Source organism: Nicotiana tomentosiformis, chromosome 10, assembly GCF_000390325.3.
Source record: "Nicotiana tomentosiformis chromosome 10, ASM39032v3, whole genome shotgun sequence".
NCBI classification, from domain to species: domain Eukaryota; kingdom Viridiplantae; phylum Streptophyta; class Magnoliopsida; order Solanales; family Solanaceae; genus Nicotiana; species Nicotiana tomentosiformis.
In genome coordinates this window covers 59097694-59109905 of record NC_090821.1, presented here as the reverse complement: position 1 = coordinate 59109905, position 12212 = coordinate 59097694, and the positions used below count along the sequence as shown (strand labels likewise).

Below are 12212 nucleotides of genomic sequence, written 5' to 3'. Positions count from 1 at the left end.
ATTTTAAAAATAAAATCTTTAAATCAAGTTTGCTACTCAAAAAAACTTCAAATTCTTTTCAAAATAAATGAATGTTCAAACACAGATTTAATCAAATCTTTGTCCAAACCCCACCACTTTAAAATATCAAAAAAGATAGTTTATCATAATCATTCAGAAAGTTAGGCTGATGGCAGTTTGTGGCCTGTATCAAATAAACATCAACATCTTAAAGAATATAGTTCAAAAGTTAAAGAAAATAAAAAGATAAAATACACAAAAGAAAAGAGACAAGAGAGATAAAAAGTTCAATACATAAGCATATTCTTAATTCATTACTAATAGTTAAATGGATTTTTACACTTTAGTCTCACACAAACCACCTCCATCTCCAGCTATAGGCTGAAGCAACAAAAAAAAAAAGTTGCAAACTTCTGTATCTTTACTAAAAAGATACACCTAAACCAAGTGCGGGTGATAAATTTCCACCACTGCTTTCCTCTTCTGCCCTCCACAGAAGGAAAAATTACAAAATAAACCCCAAATACAAAAGAACCCCTAAAAAGAGTGGCCTCAAAAGAATTAGGGTCCCAAAAATAGGCTACCCTTAATTCAAACAAAAATGAAAAAAAGGACAATTTTAAAATATGCCCTTCTCATTTTTTACCCTAGAGTCCACAGTAAAACCTCCCAAATAGACATAGTCCTCCTATATACTCTATTTGAGTACTCCCATTCTATACTAAAACAGTCACAATACTAATACTAGTGACCAAATTAGTATACATAATAATAATAATACTAGTATACTAAAATACTTCAAACCCCATTTAACTAAAATATTAAATGCTTGAGCAGCCAAACTTTTTTCAGTGGAATTGAGCTCCAGTATAAGTCTGTCCAAAAGACCAATGAGCTGGTGCAACATTGTAGGAAATCAAACTGCGGCCATCACCTGTAGTAACCTTAAATGAGAGTGTTTGGCCATTAAGATAATTGTTGTTTTGCCAGTTTTGTCCCCAGTTTCTTGACATTGGTTGCCAACCAGTTCTTGATCCTTTTACAGCTACAGCATGAACATCACCACCACCACCAACATTTGTTACAAGTACAAGGTTGAAGTATGCGTGCCCATTGATTGTGAACCTGATACCTCCCCTTCTTCTGCAGGGTACCCTGAATTTTTGGAGAAAAAATGTGTCATATATTAAGAGTTAAGGGGTTCGAGCCGTGAAAAAAAGTTTCTTGCAAAAAATGCAAAGTAAAGTTGTGTACGACATACGCTTATGGTCTGACGCTTATACGGAATTCACTGCATAGTGCACCGGACTATCCTTAATGTGGGTCCATATGGTGACAATGTTTTGCATAACAACATTAAATAAGCCTCAATATTAACCAGGAATCGGCTATATAAATATAGATTGTCCAGTGGTGACAATATTTGTATATTCTACTATTCCAAGTTTACTAAAACCAAGCAAGAAGGCTAAAGTATACTCATTGAAAAGAGCCAAATGGGAAACTTCCAAGTTACAATAGTAAAATTAAAACTATTGTCAAAGGGGACCACACATGTGGTTTCACCATTTTTTGCATGTAGAGTAAATTCATGTCATTTTCAAGGCACCAATGAGAAATTTCAAAGCTTAGGCGAAGCAATTTAGACAAGTATAAGTTTATAGAAAAAAATAAAAATAAACCCTTGCCTTAGCATTTTTTTTTCTTTGTTCATATTCCTTAAAAGGGAAAATTAACTCATATTGTGAAAAGAAAAAATTCTCCTTGACCCTCTTTGAGGAATTAAGTAACCATACATTACCAAACATTTAGCAAAAACCATAGTATGTAATAAAATGGGGTTCCAAGAAAACTTTGATAAAACAATAAACATACCTTCTGTAAGCAACAGGGACAATTCCAGCTTTGTATTGAGCAATGTGTTGGAAAATAGGCTGAGAGAGGTCAAAATGGTGAAGGGGAGGATTACACCAACCCCCTGCATTGTTAGGCAATGCATTATTTGGTGGGCAAAAATTGGTAGCAGTGACCACAATTGAACCAGGCAAACACCCTTTCCTATCATTCACACACCGTATCTCAAAACAAGAACCACAGCTCAACCCATTGTTGAACATAGCTGTACTTAATGCTGCAGTATTTGTACCATACCCTTGACTATACAAATTACCATATCCACATGCCCCACCTATTTTAAAAACACATGCAACAAGAAAGAAAATCAAGAATCAGCACAAATAATTAGCCTAAAATTACAAAAAAAAATATAGAGAATTTTGAAATATTTAAAGAAAATGGTGCATACCCATTGTGCCAGAGGCATCACCACCACCATAAAAAGTAGCATGAGCATTAATCCAACCTCCTCCACCATAACCATAAACTGATGAGACCATTGCTAACAAACCAACAAAGCAAATCCCAAAATAAGCCATGTTCCTGCATAAAGATTACAACTTTTTAAGCATATGTTCAAGAAATGTAAAGAATCTTGAAAATTGTGTGAGCATTTTTTAAAGAAAAGAAGAAAGGCTATTACTTTGGAGTGTGAGCCTTGACTTGAGAAACAGAGAGATGGTGAGAATGTGAATAAAAGAGTACTAAGGAGGGAGGAGTAAAAGGTAGTTGAGTTTGGTGTGGGAAAATGGGAGAGATTTGGAGTGATATAAATAGGGATTTTAAGAGTTTGGGGGCTTGGCCTTTAAGTTGTGCTACAGTTACACAACTGACTGACACTTTTTTAAGGCTGCTGAGGGGACCAAAAACTGCCCTAGTTAGGACCATTAATTAAAGATTTTTATTTTTGAGATTTTGATGGTGGGAATTTGACGGTAAAAAAAATTTTGGGCCTTGACAAATTAGGTTTTAATGTTTTATGGGTTGAAACCGCGTAAAGTTTGTAGTCTTGTGCTATTTGGTAATAAGACCAAAATTTACAAAATCCAAGTGGGGTCTTCTGGTTTTTCCTCTGTTGGTAAAAACATTAGAATTCTTTGCCATATCTTTGCCACAAATATATATTTTAACCGCTTCAAAAAATAATAATTGATAAAATACATATATTTTATATATTCTTTTTTAATTTTCAAATAAGTGCTGCATCTGCTACAAACACTGTAATTTAAATACTCTCTGCTGGTCAGCTGAAAATAGAAGAGAGTAAATTCTGTCATTAGGGTCAGTTCTTTTCAGTGGTTCGGCCGTTTATAGTACATTAAGTAGAAGTGAGTGAATTGAATAACGAAATCTTTTTCGGGTAGCAGAATTTAATAGAAATGACTCACTTAAAAATATTCAAATTAATATTAGTTTATTGTTTCTCCTCATTAAATATAGCAGTCTGTTCTGTGGCTGCAAAAGTACATCTAACCTCCCTACCTACTAAATTTATATTAGGGAAATACACAGCATGGACTAAAAACCTTTTTTATTTATCAAGCTTCTAAATATACGATTTTCTTCTTCCTTTTTTTCACTCGGTGTTTGGTAGTGTCCCAACTAATTTAGATTCGTGCACTGTAAGATTCATTAAAAAGAAAAACGTTCCTTATCAAAATTTCTTTTAATTTTAGGTCTTGAACTCGATACCTCTGATTAAGGGTGAATAGATTATATCGATCTCACTATAATTTTTTATGGTAAGATATGACTTACGACTATCAATATTGGCCTATATCGTAATAACTACTTAATTATTGCAAATTTGAAATATTATTTCGGCTACTTTTCAAATAGTTGGTACGTTTTGGGATTTTGTAACACGTGAAGATCAAGATCTTCTAAATTTTCCAACATGGCATGAGTCATGACCTCTTTAATTTACTATTCAATTTTCTATGACTTTGGTTGAAATTTGAAATATTAAAAATTGAATGAACTACTTAAAACCGAGACTTATGATCCCATTTTATTTACGTAGTTGTTTTGCAATCATTTCTTATGCAAACACTCTAATTTAAGTGTAATTATATATTGTTCTTGAAGAGTTCCAAACAAGTCCAACAATCACGCTCTTATACATTGAAATATTGAATTTACACATATTAATTCATTATTTTCATTCTTTTTAATTCCTTTTTCTTTCCTTTTGGTTGACAAGATGACACAAATTCTATAATATTGTCAACGAATTGCAATTTTCACTGAGGGAAGAGTGAGTTAATTTCACTGATTGTCATTAAACTATCTTTTAATTTCACTAAAGTCATATAACTATTTTTTGTCAATTAAAAGTAACTGAACTTTATCATTATCACTTAAAAGTCATTTTGCCTCAAACCCCTACCATAAATATGATATGGCATTAAATTTTATGATAAAAATCCAAAAATAAATGTCACATAAGCTAATATGGGTCATGCCCATTTTAGATCCGTTTATCCTTTAATGTGATTTGATCCATAATCCAAATGAGTTTCGATAAAAAAAAAAATATTAATTCCACATTAGTTTAAAATGATTATCCTATACTACAAAGTTTTGCCTTTTCAGCATATTCATAATTATTCTATACTAAAATAATCTATACTAGAAAATTCTTATCTTGTTTGTTTGCCCCATCTCAGTCATTTTATAACTCGTCAATAGCTAAAATACTATTGTATACAATAGTATTTTAAAATGACTCGGATGGGGCATACAAACAAAATAAGAATTTTCTAGCATATATTATTTTAGTATAGAATAATTATGAATGACTCGGATGGGGCATACAAACAAAATAAGTATTTTCTAGCATAGATTATTTTAGTATAGAATAATTATGAATGTGCTGTGATAGAAAAGGCAAAACTTTGTAGTATAGGATAATCATTTTAAACTAATGTGAAATTAATATTTTTTTTTTAATCGAAACTCATTTGGATTATGGATCAAATCACATTAAAGGATAAATAAATCTAAAATGGGTATGACCCATATTAGCTTATGTGGCATTTATTTTTGAATTTTTATCATAAAATTTAATGCCATGTCGTATTTATGGTAGGGGTTTGAGAAAAAATAACTTTTAAGTGACAAAATTTTAAAGTTTAGTTACTTTTAAGTGACAAAAAATAGTTATATGACTTTAGTAAAATTGAAAATAGTACAATGACCATCAGTAAAATTAACCCGGAAGAGTGTGACCCCCCAAAAAATATTAAATAAATATATAAGTAGAATTATTAGGATATGCTTGTCTGTTTGGGACTAAAACGTAATTTCAAAATTCAAATAAGGAAAGAAGGAAGGTGCCTTTCATGAAATCTGGTTCTCCTGCAAATTGTTGTAGTTGAAAATGACTAGTTTGAAAGTTGAAGCTCTGCGGCAATGGAGGAAATTGCACATGCATTCTATTTGTCTCCTTTCTCCATCTTTCCAAAATTCCATTTGCCTTTTTCTTTTTTGCTTTGTTGTTTTCTTCCACATACCATGTTAAACAATTATTATTATTTTGTTTTAAAAAAAGGTAGAGGTAGGAAGGGTGATTGCTATACATTTTAAAAGATATATATATGTCATTTTACACATCTCTCATCCATAAAAATAAAAATAAAAACCTCATTACGATGCACAAGGCATTCCAAGTTCACGCAAGGTCCGAGAAAGAGCCGCAGCTCAAGGTGTGATATAGACAGTTTACTGTAATACAAATATTAGTGATTGCTTCACAGCTCGAACCCATGACTTATAGGTCACACATAGATAACTCTCATCCATAAATTAAAAAAAAGGACAACCCGGTGAATAATGCATTCCATGTTCACACAAGATCCGGGGAAGAGTCACAACTCAAGAAGTGTGATTTAGATGGCATACCCTAATGCAAACATTAGTGGTTGTTTTACCTTTACTCTTTGTCCACCATGTCTTTCATCCATATATAGAAATTCCTTTATATACCAAACATTACACGGAGTGTGTCTAATACTAAAGGAAAGGAAAGGAGGGGTTGAATATTAGTGTAGAATTTACAATTATTTTTAGCAAAGTGTAGAATTTACTTTACCCAGGTGAAAAGGTAAAAAACAAAAGAATTTACTCTATAACAGAATGACAAATATACAAAACAGTAAAGGAGTAACTTATGTAATTGCATGTTTGTAAATTCCAAAATTTTGTGGCAAATGCAGCAGAATTATCAGTTGCAAGATTACCTTTTTTCGTTTAGGCAATTCACTACTGATAACTGCCTTTTCTACCGCATATTCTTGTCTTCATTGGGAAATTTAATTTTGGACCGTTCAATTTCAAACGTATTTTTGTTCTTTTAACCCTGATCACAGTCAAAGTATCACATATTCCTAGATCTGGATTTTCACTTTTATGTTTATTCTTACTTCTTTTCTTTTCACTTTTCCTCTGTAAAATTGGAAGATTTTCTTCCTAACATCGTGATATTCTGCAACTAAAAGTCAAATGCCTAAATCATTCTTTCTTTTGACCTGAAAATTTTATACTAATACCTTCCTTTTTGATTTTCTTGTCCTTTGCTTAACCTATTAATCATCATTTTGTTGTGGAATTTAAGTAGTTAAGTTATCATTAATTGCAGTGTTTGAATGATAATGCTTTTGTCGGTTTTAACCGAAAGAATCAGCTCAATCAAAAAATATTCATTTACGTATTTTCTAAGTATTTCAGCCGGTTTTTATTTTTATCTAAAGATTTTAGTTTTTGTTCCTTCTTGTTTGTTACTTTACATAAAAAGTCAAATTCCTTATTCTATTTATCTTTTAAATATATATTGGTACAATTTTTCTTGGCAATCATGTCATAGTTAAATTTTACTACTTCATAGCGAAAAAAATAAAAAATAAAAATAAAGTAGAAGCTCAATCCAGTCGGAAAATAAAAGCTGAAAGAATTTTTTTGAAATTAAACCATTTCAAGTCAATGATTGATTTTATTACGTTCAACTTAATCATTTATTAAAGATACACTTAAAGTGAAAATTTACACGTAAGATGTCTTATACTTTCTGTTAAGTTTTCCCCCATATAAACACTTGTTCACATAGTGCTCAAATGTTGTTTAGTTTGTACTCCCTCCGCTCCACTTTAATTGATTTTTAGCCTGTTTTTGTGGTCCATAATATTTGTTTTTACAAATATCAAGAAACAATTAACTTTTTTTTCCAAATTTACCCTTGAAGTACAGAACCTAAGAGTAGGGGTGTACAAAGGAAACCGACAAACCGCACCAAACAGATAATCTGAGTCAAACGAGGAAAAAAACCCTACAATGGTTTGGTTTGATTTTGTTTGGTATTGGAAAAAAAAAATCCGGCTATATATAATTAGTTTGGTTTGGTTTTAACTAAAAAAAGTCAACCGAAATCAAACCAACCCACATCACATGTATAGAAGTTTTAAATATATTTAATGCACAAAAGTATTTATCGTAGTGTATATAAATATTTCTTAAATTTTTTTATAGTTTTATCTTTTAACGTATTATTTTAAGTTTGGACTTATAATTTTTGAATGCTCCAATAAGTTTTAAACTCCATAAATGTTAGTAACTCAAATAAAGTCCAAACCATAATCAAATCAATATTACGGCTAACAAAGGCAAATTTAGATAAAAATGCATAACCTTGTTTTAGCATATAAATAATTCGTACTTACTACTCGTACTTATTTTAGCATCTTAGTAATTTTAGATTATGTTCATTTTTATTATCGCTTATTAATAATATTTTTTTTATGATTAGGCAAGGTAGAGATAGAGGTGGGCCAAATAAGAGGTGGAGAGAGGTGATTAGGCAAGACATGGCGCACCTTCTGCTGACCGAGGACATGACCCTTTATAAGAAGGTATGGAGGTCGAGGATTATGGCAGTAGAGTATGTGGTCTAGAGTACTCATAACAGTAGTATTTGCACGCAGTCTCGCTTTCTGTTGGTAGTAAGTTTTTTTTGACTAACTGTTATTTTTTTCCATTGTTGATCATTTTACTGTCTTGTTATTTTTATTTTGCTTTTATAAGGCTTTTTGGTACTTTCTCTTCTTGTCTATATTTTTATTAATGTGGTGCTTATAATTTCCTGAGCCGGGGGTCTATTGGAAACAACCTCTCTATCCTCACAAGGTAGGGGTAAGGTCTACGTACATACTACCCTCCTTAGATCTCACGATGTGGGATAATACTGGATATGTTGTTGTTGTAATAATATTTTTTATGAGATTTTATTATTGAATATTTTAGTACAATGCCATGACTCATATCATATTTTATGTTATTTTCTTGAATAACACCTTATATAATTCTATCTTATTTGGATTAAAGATATATTTGGAGCACAAATTCTATATTTTGTGTTATGGAGAATTTATGGGGAAAATTTCGAAAATTCGAAAAATCCGAGATTAAAAAATATATTTTTATTAGTTTGGTTTGGTCTTTGGATTTAATAACCCGTCAAAATTGATTTGGTTTGGTTTGGTAATTGAAAAACATGAGTCAACCCGACTATTACACCATGTGCGTCCAAAGGAGACGTATAATGAATATGAGATTTGTTAATCATGATTTAAATGAGTTTAAAGTCATAATATGGCTATATATGATGTTTGGATAGAAAATATGAAGTTTGAAAAAAATCGGATTAAAGTTGCGGAAAAACCGACTAAGGATTTGCCTTGTAACAGAGCTTTTTGAGAAATAAATTTTGTTTGCTATATGAGGTCTTTTGGGACATATTATATACAAAATTTAAGGTCTTGGAAAGTAGTTTCCAACGCTCATAATCGTTTGTTTATACGACACCCGAAAACAAAGTTATAAGCGTTGGAAGAAGGGCCAATCATAGTATGTCAAGCAGCACCTTTTTGACTTTTTTTTTAAAAAAAAGGGGATATTTACATCCCATCTCGTCTCTTTCTTCATTTTTTCAGAGAACACACCTATTTTTCCGGGCACGGAATCAAGAAGAGTTAACATTAAAACGATCCCTATGACGTAAGTATTGCTATATCGCCTCTCTTTTTCTTTGTAATTTGAGTTTTGGAAGGTACTTCATAGTTAAGAAAATGTGTACTTTCTGTATTTAAGTGTTTAAATATCAAGTAATATTGATAAATTCGTTTTCTAATAGTTAGAACTCACGGGGCGGTGATCGGAAGCCGTGAGTTCGAGTTATTTGACTTATAGTGGACTATTTTGTGGGTTGTTTCATGTTGCCTTTGGGCTGTATATTTTTCTACTGTGTAATGGAGTTTTGGAGGACAAATGGTGTGGAGAAACACTACATAATGACGGAATGGTGGGCTGGTCGTTCGTTGTTACATTGTTTAGGTTGTTAGACACTACTTTGGTTGTCGTTTTATGTATGAAGTGATTAGGGTGCGTGAGCTGTTTTGTGGTATATTGTGATGGAGATAAGGTTGGAAAATAATGCTTACATGTTGTTATTGTTGTGTTCTTGTTATTGTTGGTACATGGTATTGGAGGAGGGCCTAGTTACATGGGAGATGCTACCCAAATTTACGTAAAAGAACTACTAGTTTAAGTTGAGGACTTAGCCTTTACTCAGCACAGATTTTGAATCTCCTTATGTTGTGGTAGATTGAGTTGAGTTGTTTGAATAATTTCTTGGTAGGTATTAAGGACTCAACGGAGTTAAGGTATGTTAAGGCTATCCCTTCTTTTTTTTGGCATGATCCAAATGATACAAACGAAACGAGCAAAGTACTCAACTTTCATAAATGACTCTTTTCATAGAAATACTAGGGGTGTCTCTATTCTTGATTCCCCATGTGAATTATTATTATTATATCCTCTATTCATGAGTCTCAGAAAAATACGTATTTGATAAAGTTTGTCCGAAAGGCATATAAATTTTATGATATTCGAGAAATCTTATTAACGTATTTCTTATGTATTTCATGAATTTATACATGTACATTGACCCATGACCAGAAGGAGTTATATACGCGTATATTATATTTATATGGAATATGTAAAAAGGTTACGACGTTATATACGCACAACCACCTGATCAGCTGGTATACGTTGATAATTTTGCCCACAGTGGCTGAGATGATATGATGGGATGTCATCATAGGCTTGATGATGTTATGTACCCATATACCTATGCATGGTATGGTATTTGTACGCACATGCATGACATTATAAATTTTCATGATTCACAGAGCTATTTAGAATTTCAGGTTGTGTTCTTTACTCCATGTTTCTTTCATGTCTTTTATATACTACTGTCATGCCTTACATACTCGGTACTTTATTTGTACTGACGTCCCTTTTGCCTGGGGACGCTGCGTTTCATGCCCACAGGTCCCGATAGACAGGTTGAGAGTTCTCCTAGTAGGCTATCAGCTCAGCAGAAGGTGTTTGTGTACTCCACTTGCTCCGGGGTTACCTATTTGGTCAATATAATTTGAATATGTATTATTTGGTATGGCGGGGCTCTATCCCAACATTTATGGTATTTATCTACTCTTAGAGGCTTGTAGACATATATCATGTACGTAAAAGATTGTATGGCCTTGTCGGCCAACGTTTAGTGTACGAGTGATCATTTTGGTCTTATAGGCCCAAGTTGGTATTACATGTTTTATTCTAGTTATCCTACGACATCCTTTCCATCTCATTTACCCATGATAGCATGATACAAAAAGATACGTTAAGTTGTTATTCAGTTGAGTAAGGTACCGGATGCCCATCGCGGTCCATCGGTTTGGGTCGTGACAGAAGTGGTATCAGAGCCAGGTTCTGTCCTAGGGAGTCTACAAGCCGTGTCTATTAGAGTCTTGTTTATGGGTGTGTTGTGCACCACACTTATAAGCTGGAGGCTACATGGCATTTAAGACTGTCACTCTCTCTTCTTACTCTAGATAGTGTGGTAGAGCTCAGTTGTAAGAAATTCAAACTCCTAAATTCTATTTAATTCTCTGTGCAACGACATCTACATCCAGAAAGACAGTTGGTAAGAGATTGAATGTGGTTGTGGAAGAGTTGAGTCAGAAGAACTCGATTTTGCATCATGCTTATGATGAGTAAATGTAAGGCCTTCAGTAGATATGTGTTTGCTACGACGTGTGAGCCTCTTGATAAGGAGCCCTAAGTCATGAATATCTATCTACCCCTATGGTAAAAAGCAACGAGAGAATCAGAAGGTAAATACAAATTTCAACAAGTAAAAGAAGCTAGGTGAAGAAGGATACGAGGTACCCAGTTAGTGAAGATTATATGTATTTACAATTTAGGCAGAGAAATATAAGCATTTTGAGTTACTTTTAACAATAACAAAGATATATTCACTTGACAACACCCATTTCAGTTATGTCATGTGGGAGCTAACAAATATAATTTAAGAGAAGGACGGGATATCAGGATCCGGCTGGGGTTAGAGTAACCCAAAATGGTGGATGGATTGTTTGCGTTAGTTGACATTTCCGAAGGATATTGCAAATGTGCTAATAAATCTCCTTGTGAGACACCCAGATAGTGCACTCTAAAATATTACAATTAGATGTGAATATTAGCATGATCAAAAAAAAAATTCAGAAGATAGGCACTGAAAGCTTGGAAGGGATAAATATTACCTTAGTGTAGCTCGCGTCCCTAGTAGAGCGAGAACGTTAAGCAATCCGAAGAGCCAGTGAGTCAAATTAAGGGGAACTAAAAGTGAAAGAATATTTTGAAGAAGTTTTCATAATAAGGTGATAGACATAAATATTAGCAGGAGAATAAGAAGGAAGTAAATGAAGCATTATGAGTAAGATGTGATAAATGGATGATAATAGTAAATCAAAATATGACAGGACTACAGATTCTATAGTAAAGTGAAGGAAAATACAAGAAGTTACAGGCCTTGAGACAATAAAAGAGTATAAGCCATAAAGTCATGTCCCCATTTCGAGAAATACGTTGGTGATTCATACGTGATTACCAGAAGGAAAAGTTAAACCCCCGGAGTAATATAAATTAGTATGGGCTAGTGAATAAGATAAACTAAACATGAATTCGGGACCGAAGGATTTGATAATAGTTGACATCGTGAGAATTTCAGAGTTCGCGTTCTAGGAAATAATTGAATGGACAACATAAGAATAACTTTTAAAGGTCATTCAGGAAGACATTTCCCTAAAACAAGCGCAATGAGCAGAGTTAATCTTAAAGGATTAAGTGTGCCAGTTACACTGGGTGTCACCTTTGTATGCAAGAAATTAAATTATCCCTGGTACAGAAGGGTCACCGCAAGGAAA

At 32.9% G+C, this 12212-nt stretch overlaps 1 protein-coding gene across 1 annotated transcript; it reads right to left on the bottom strand.

Moving 5' to 3' along the window:
• Positions 1-286: 286 nt before the first annotated feature.
• On the bottom strand, positions 287-2787 carry LOC104090416 (expansin-A1-like). The gene is made up of 4 exons (XM_009595507.4): positions 2540-2787; positions 2306-2439; positions 1876-2188; positions 287-1155 (listed from the first exon to the last, which is right to left on the bottom strand). Exons 1-4 carry the CDS (start codon positions 2782-2784, stop codon positions 849-851), a joined length of 999 nt encoding a protein of 332 aa, XP_009593802.4. The 5' UTR covers positions 2785-2787; the 3' UTR covers positions 287-848.
• Positions 2788-12212: the final 9425 nt, after the last annotated feature.

Coding starts and splice junctions, on each gene's coding strand:
- LOC104090416 (XM_009595507.4), bottom strand. CDS start 2,784: ATGGTCCTAACTAGGGCAGTTTTTGGTCCCCTCAGCAGCCTTAAAAAA. Junction 2,189..2,305: donor TGATGCCTCTGGCACAATGG/GTATGCACCATT, acceptor TTTTTAAAATAG/GTGGGGCATGTGGATATGGT. Junction 1,156..1,875: donor GTCCCTGTTGCTTACAGAAG/GTATGTTTATTG, acceptor CCAAAAATTCAG/GGTACCCTGCAGAAGAAGGG.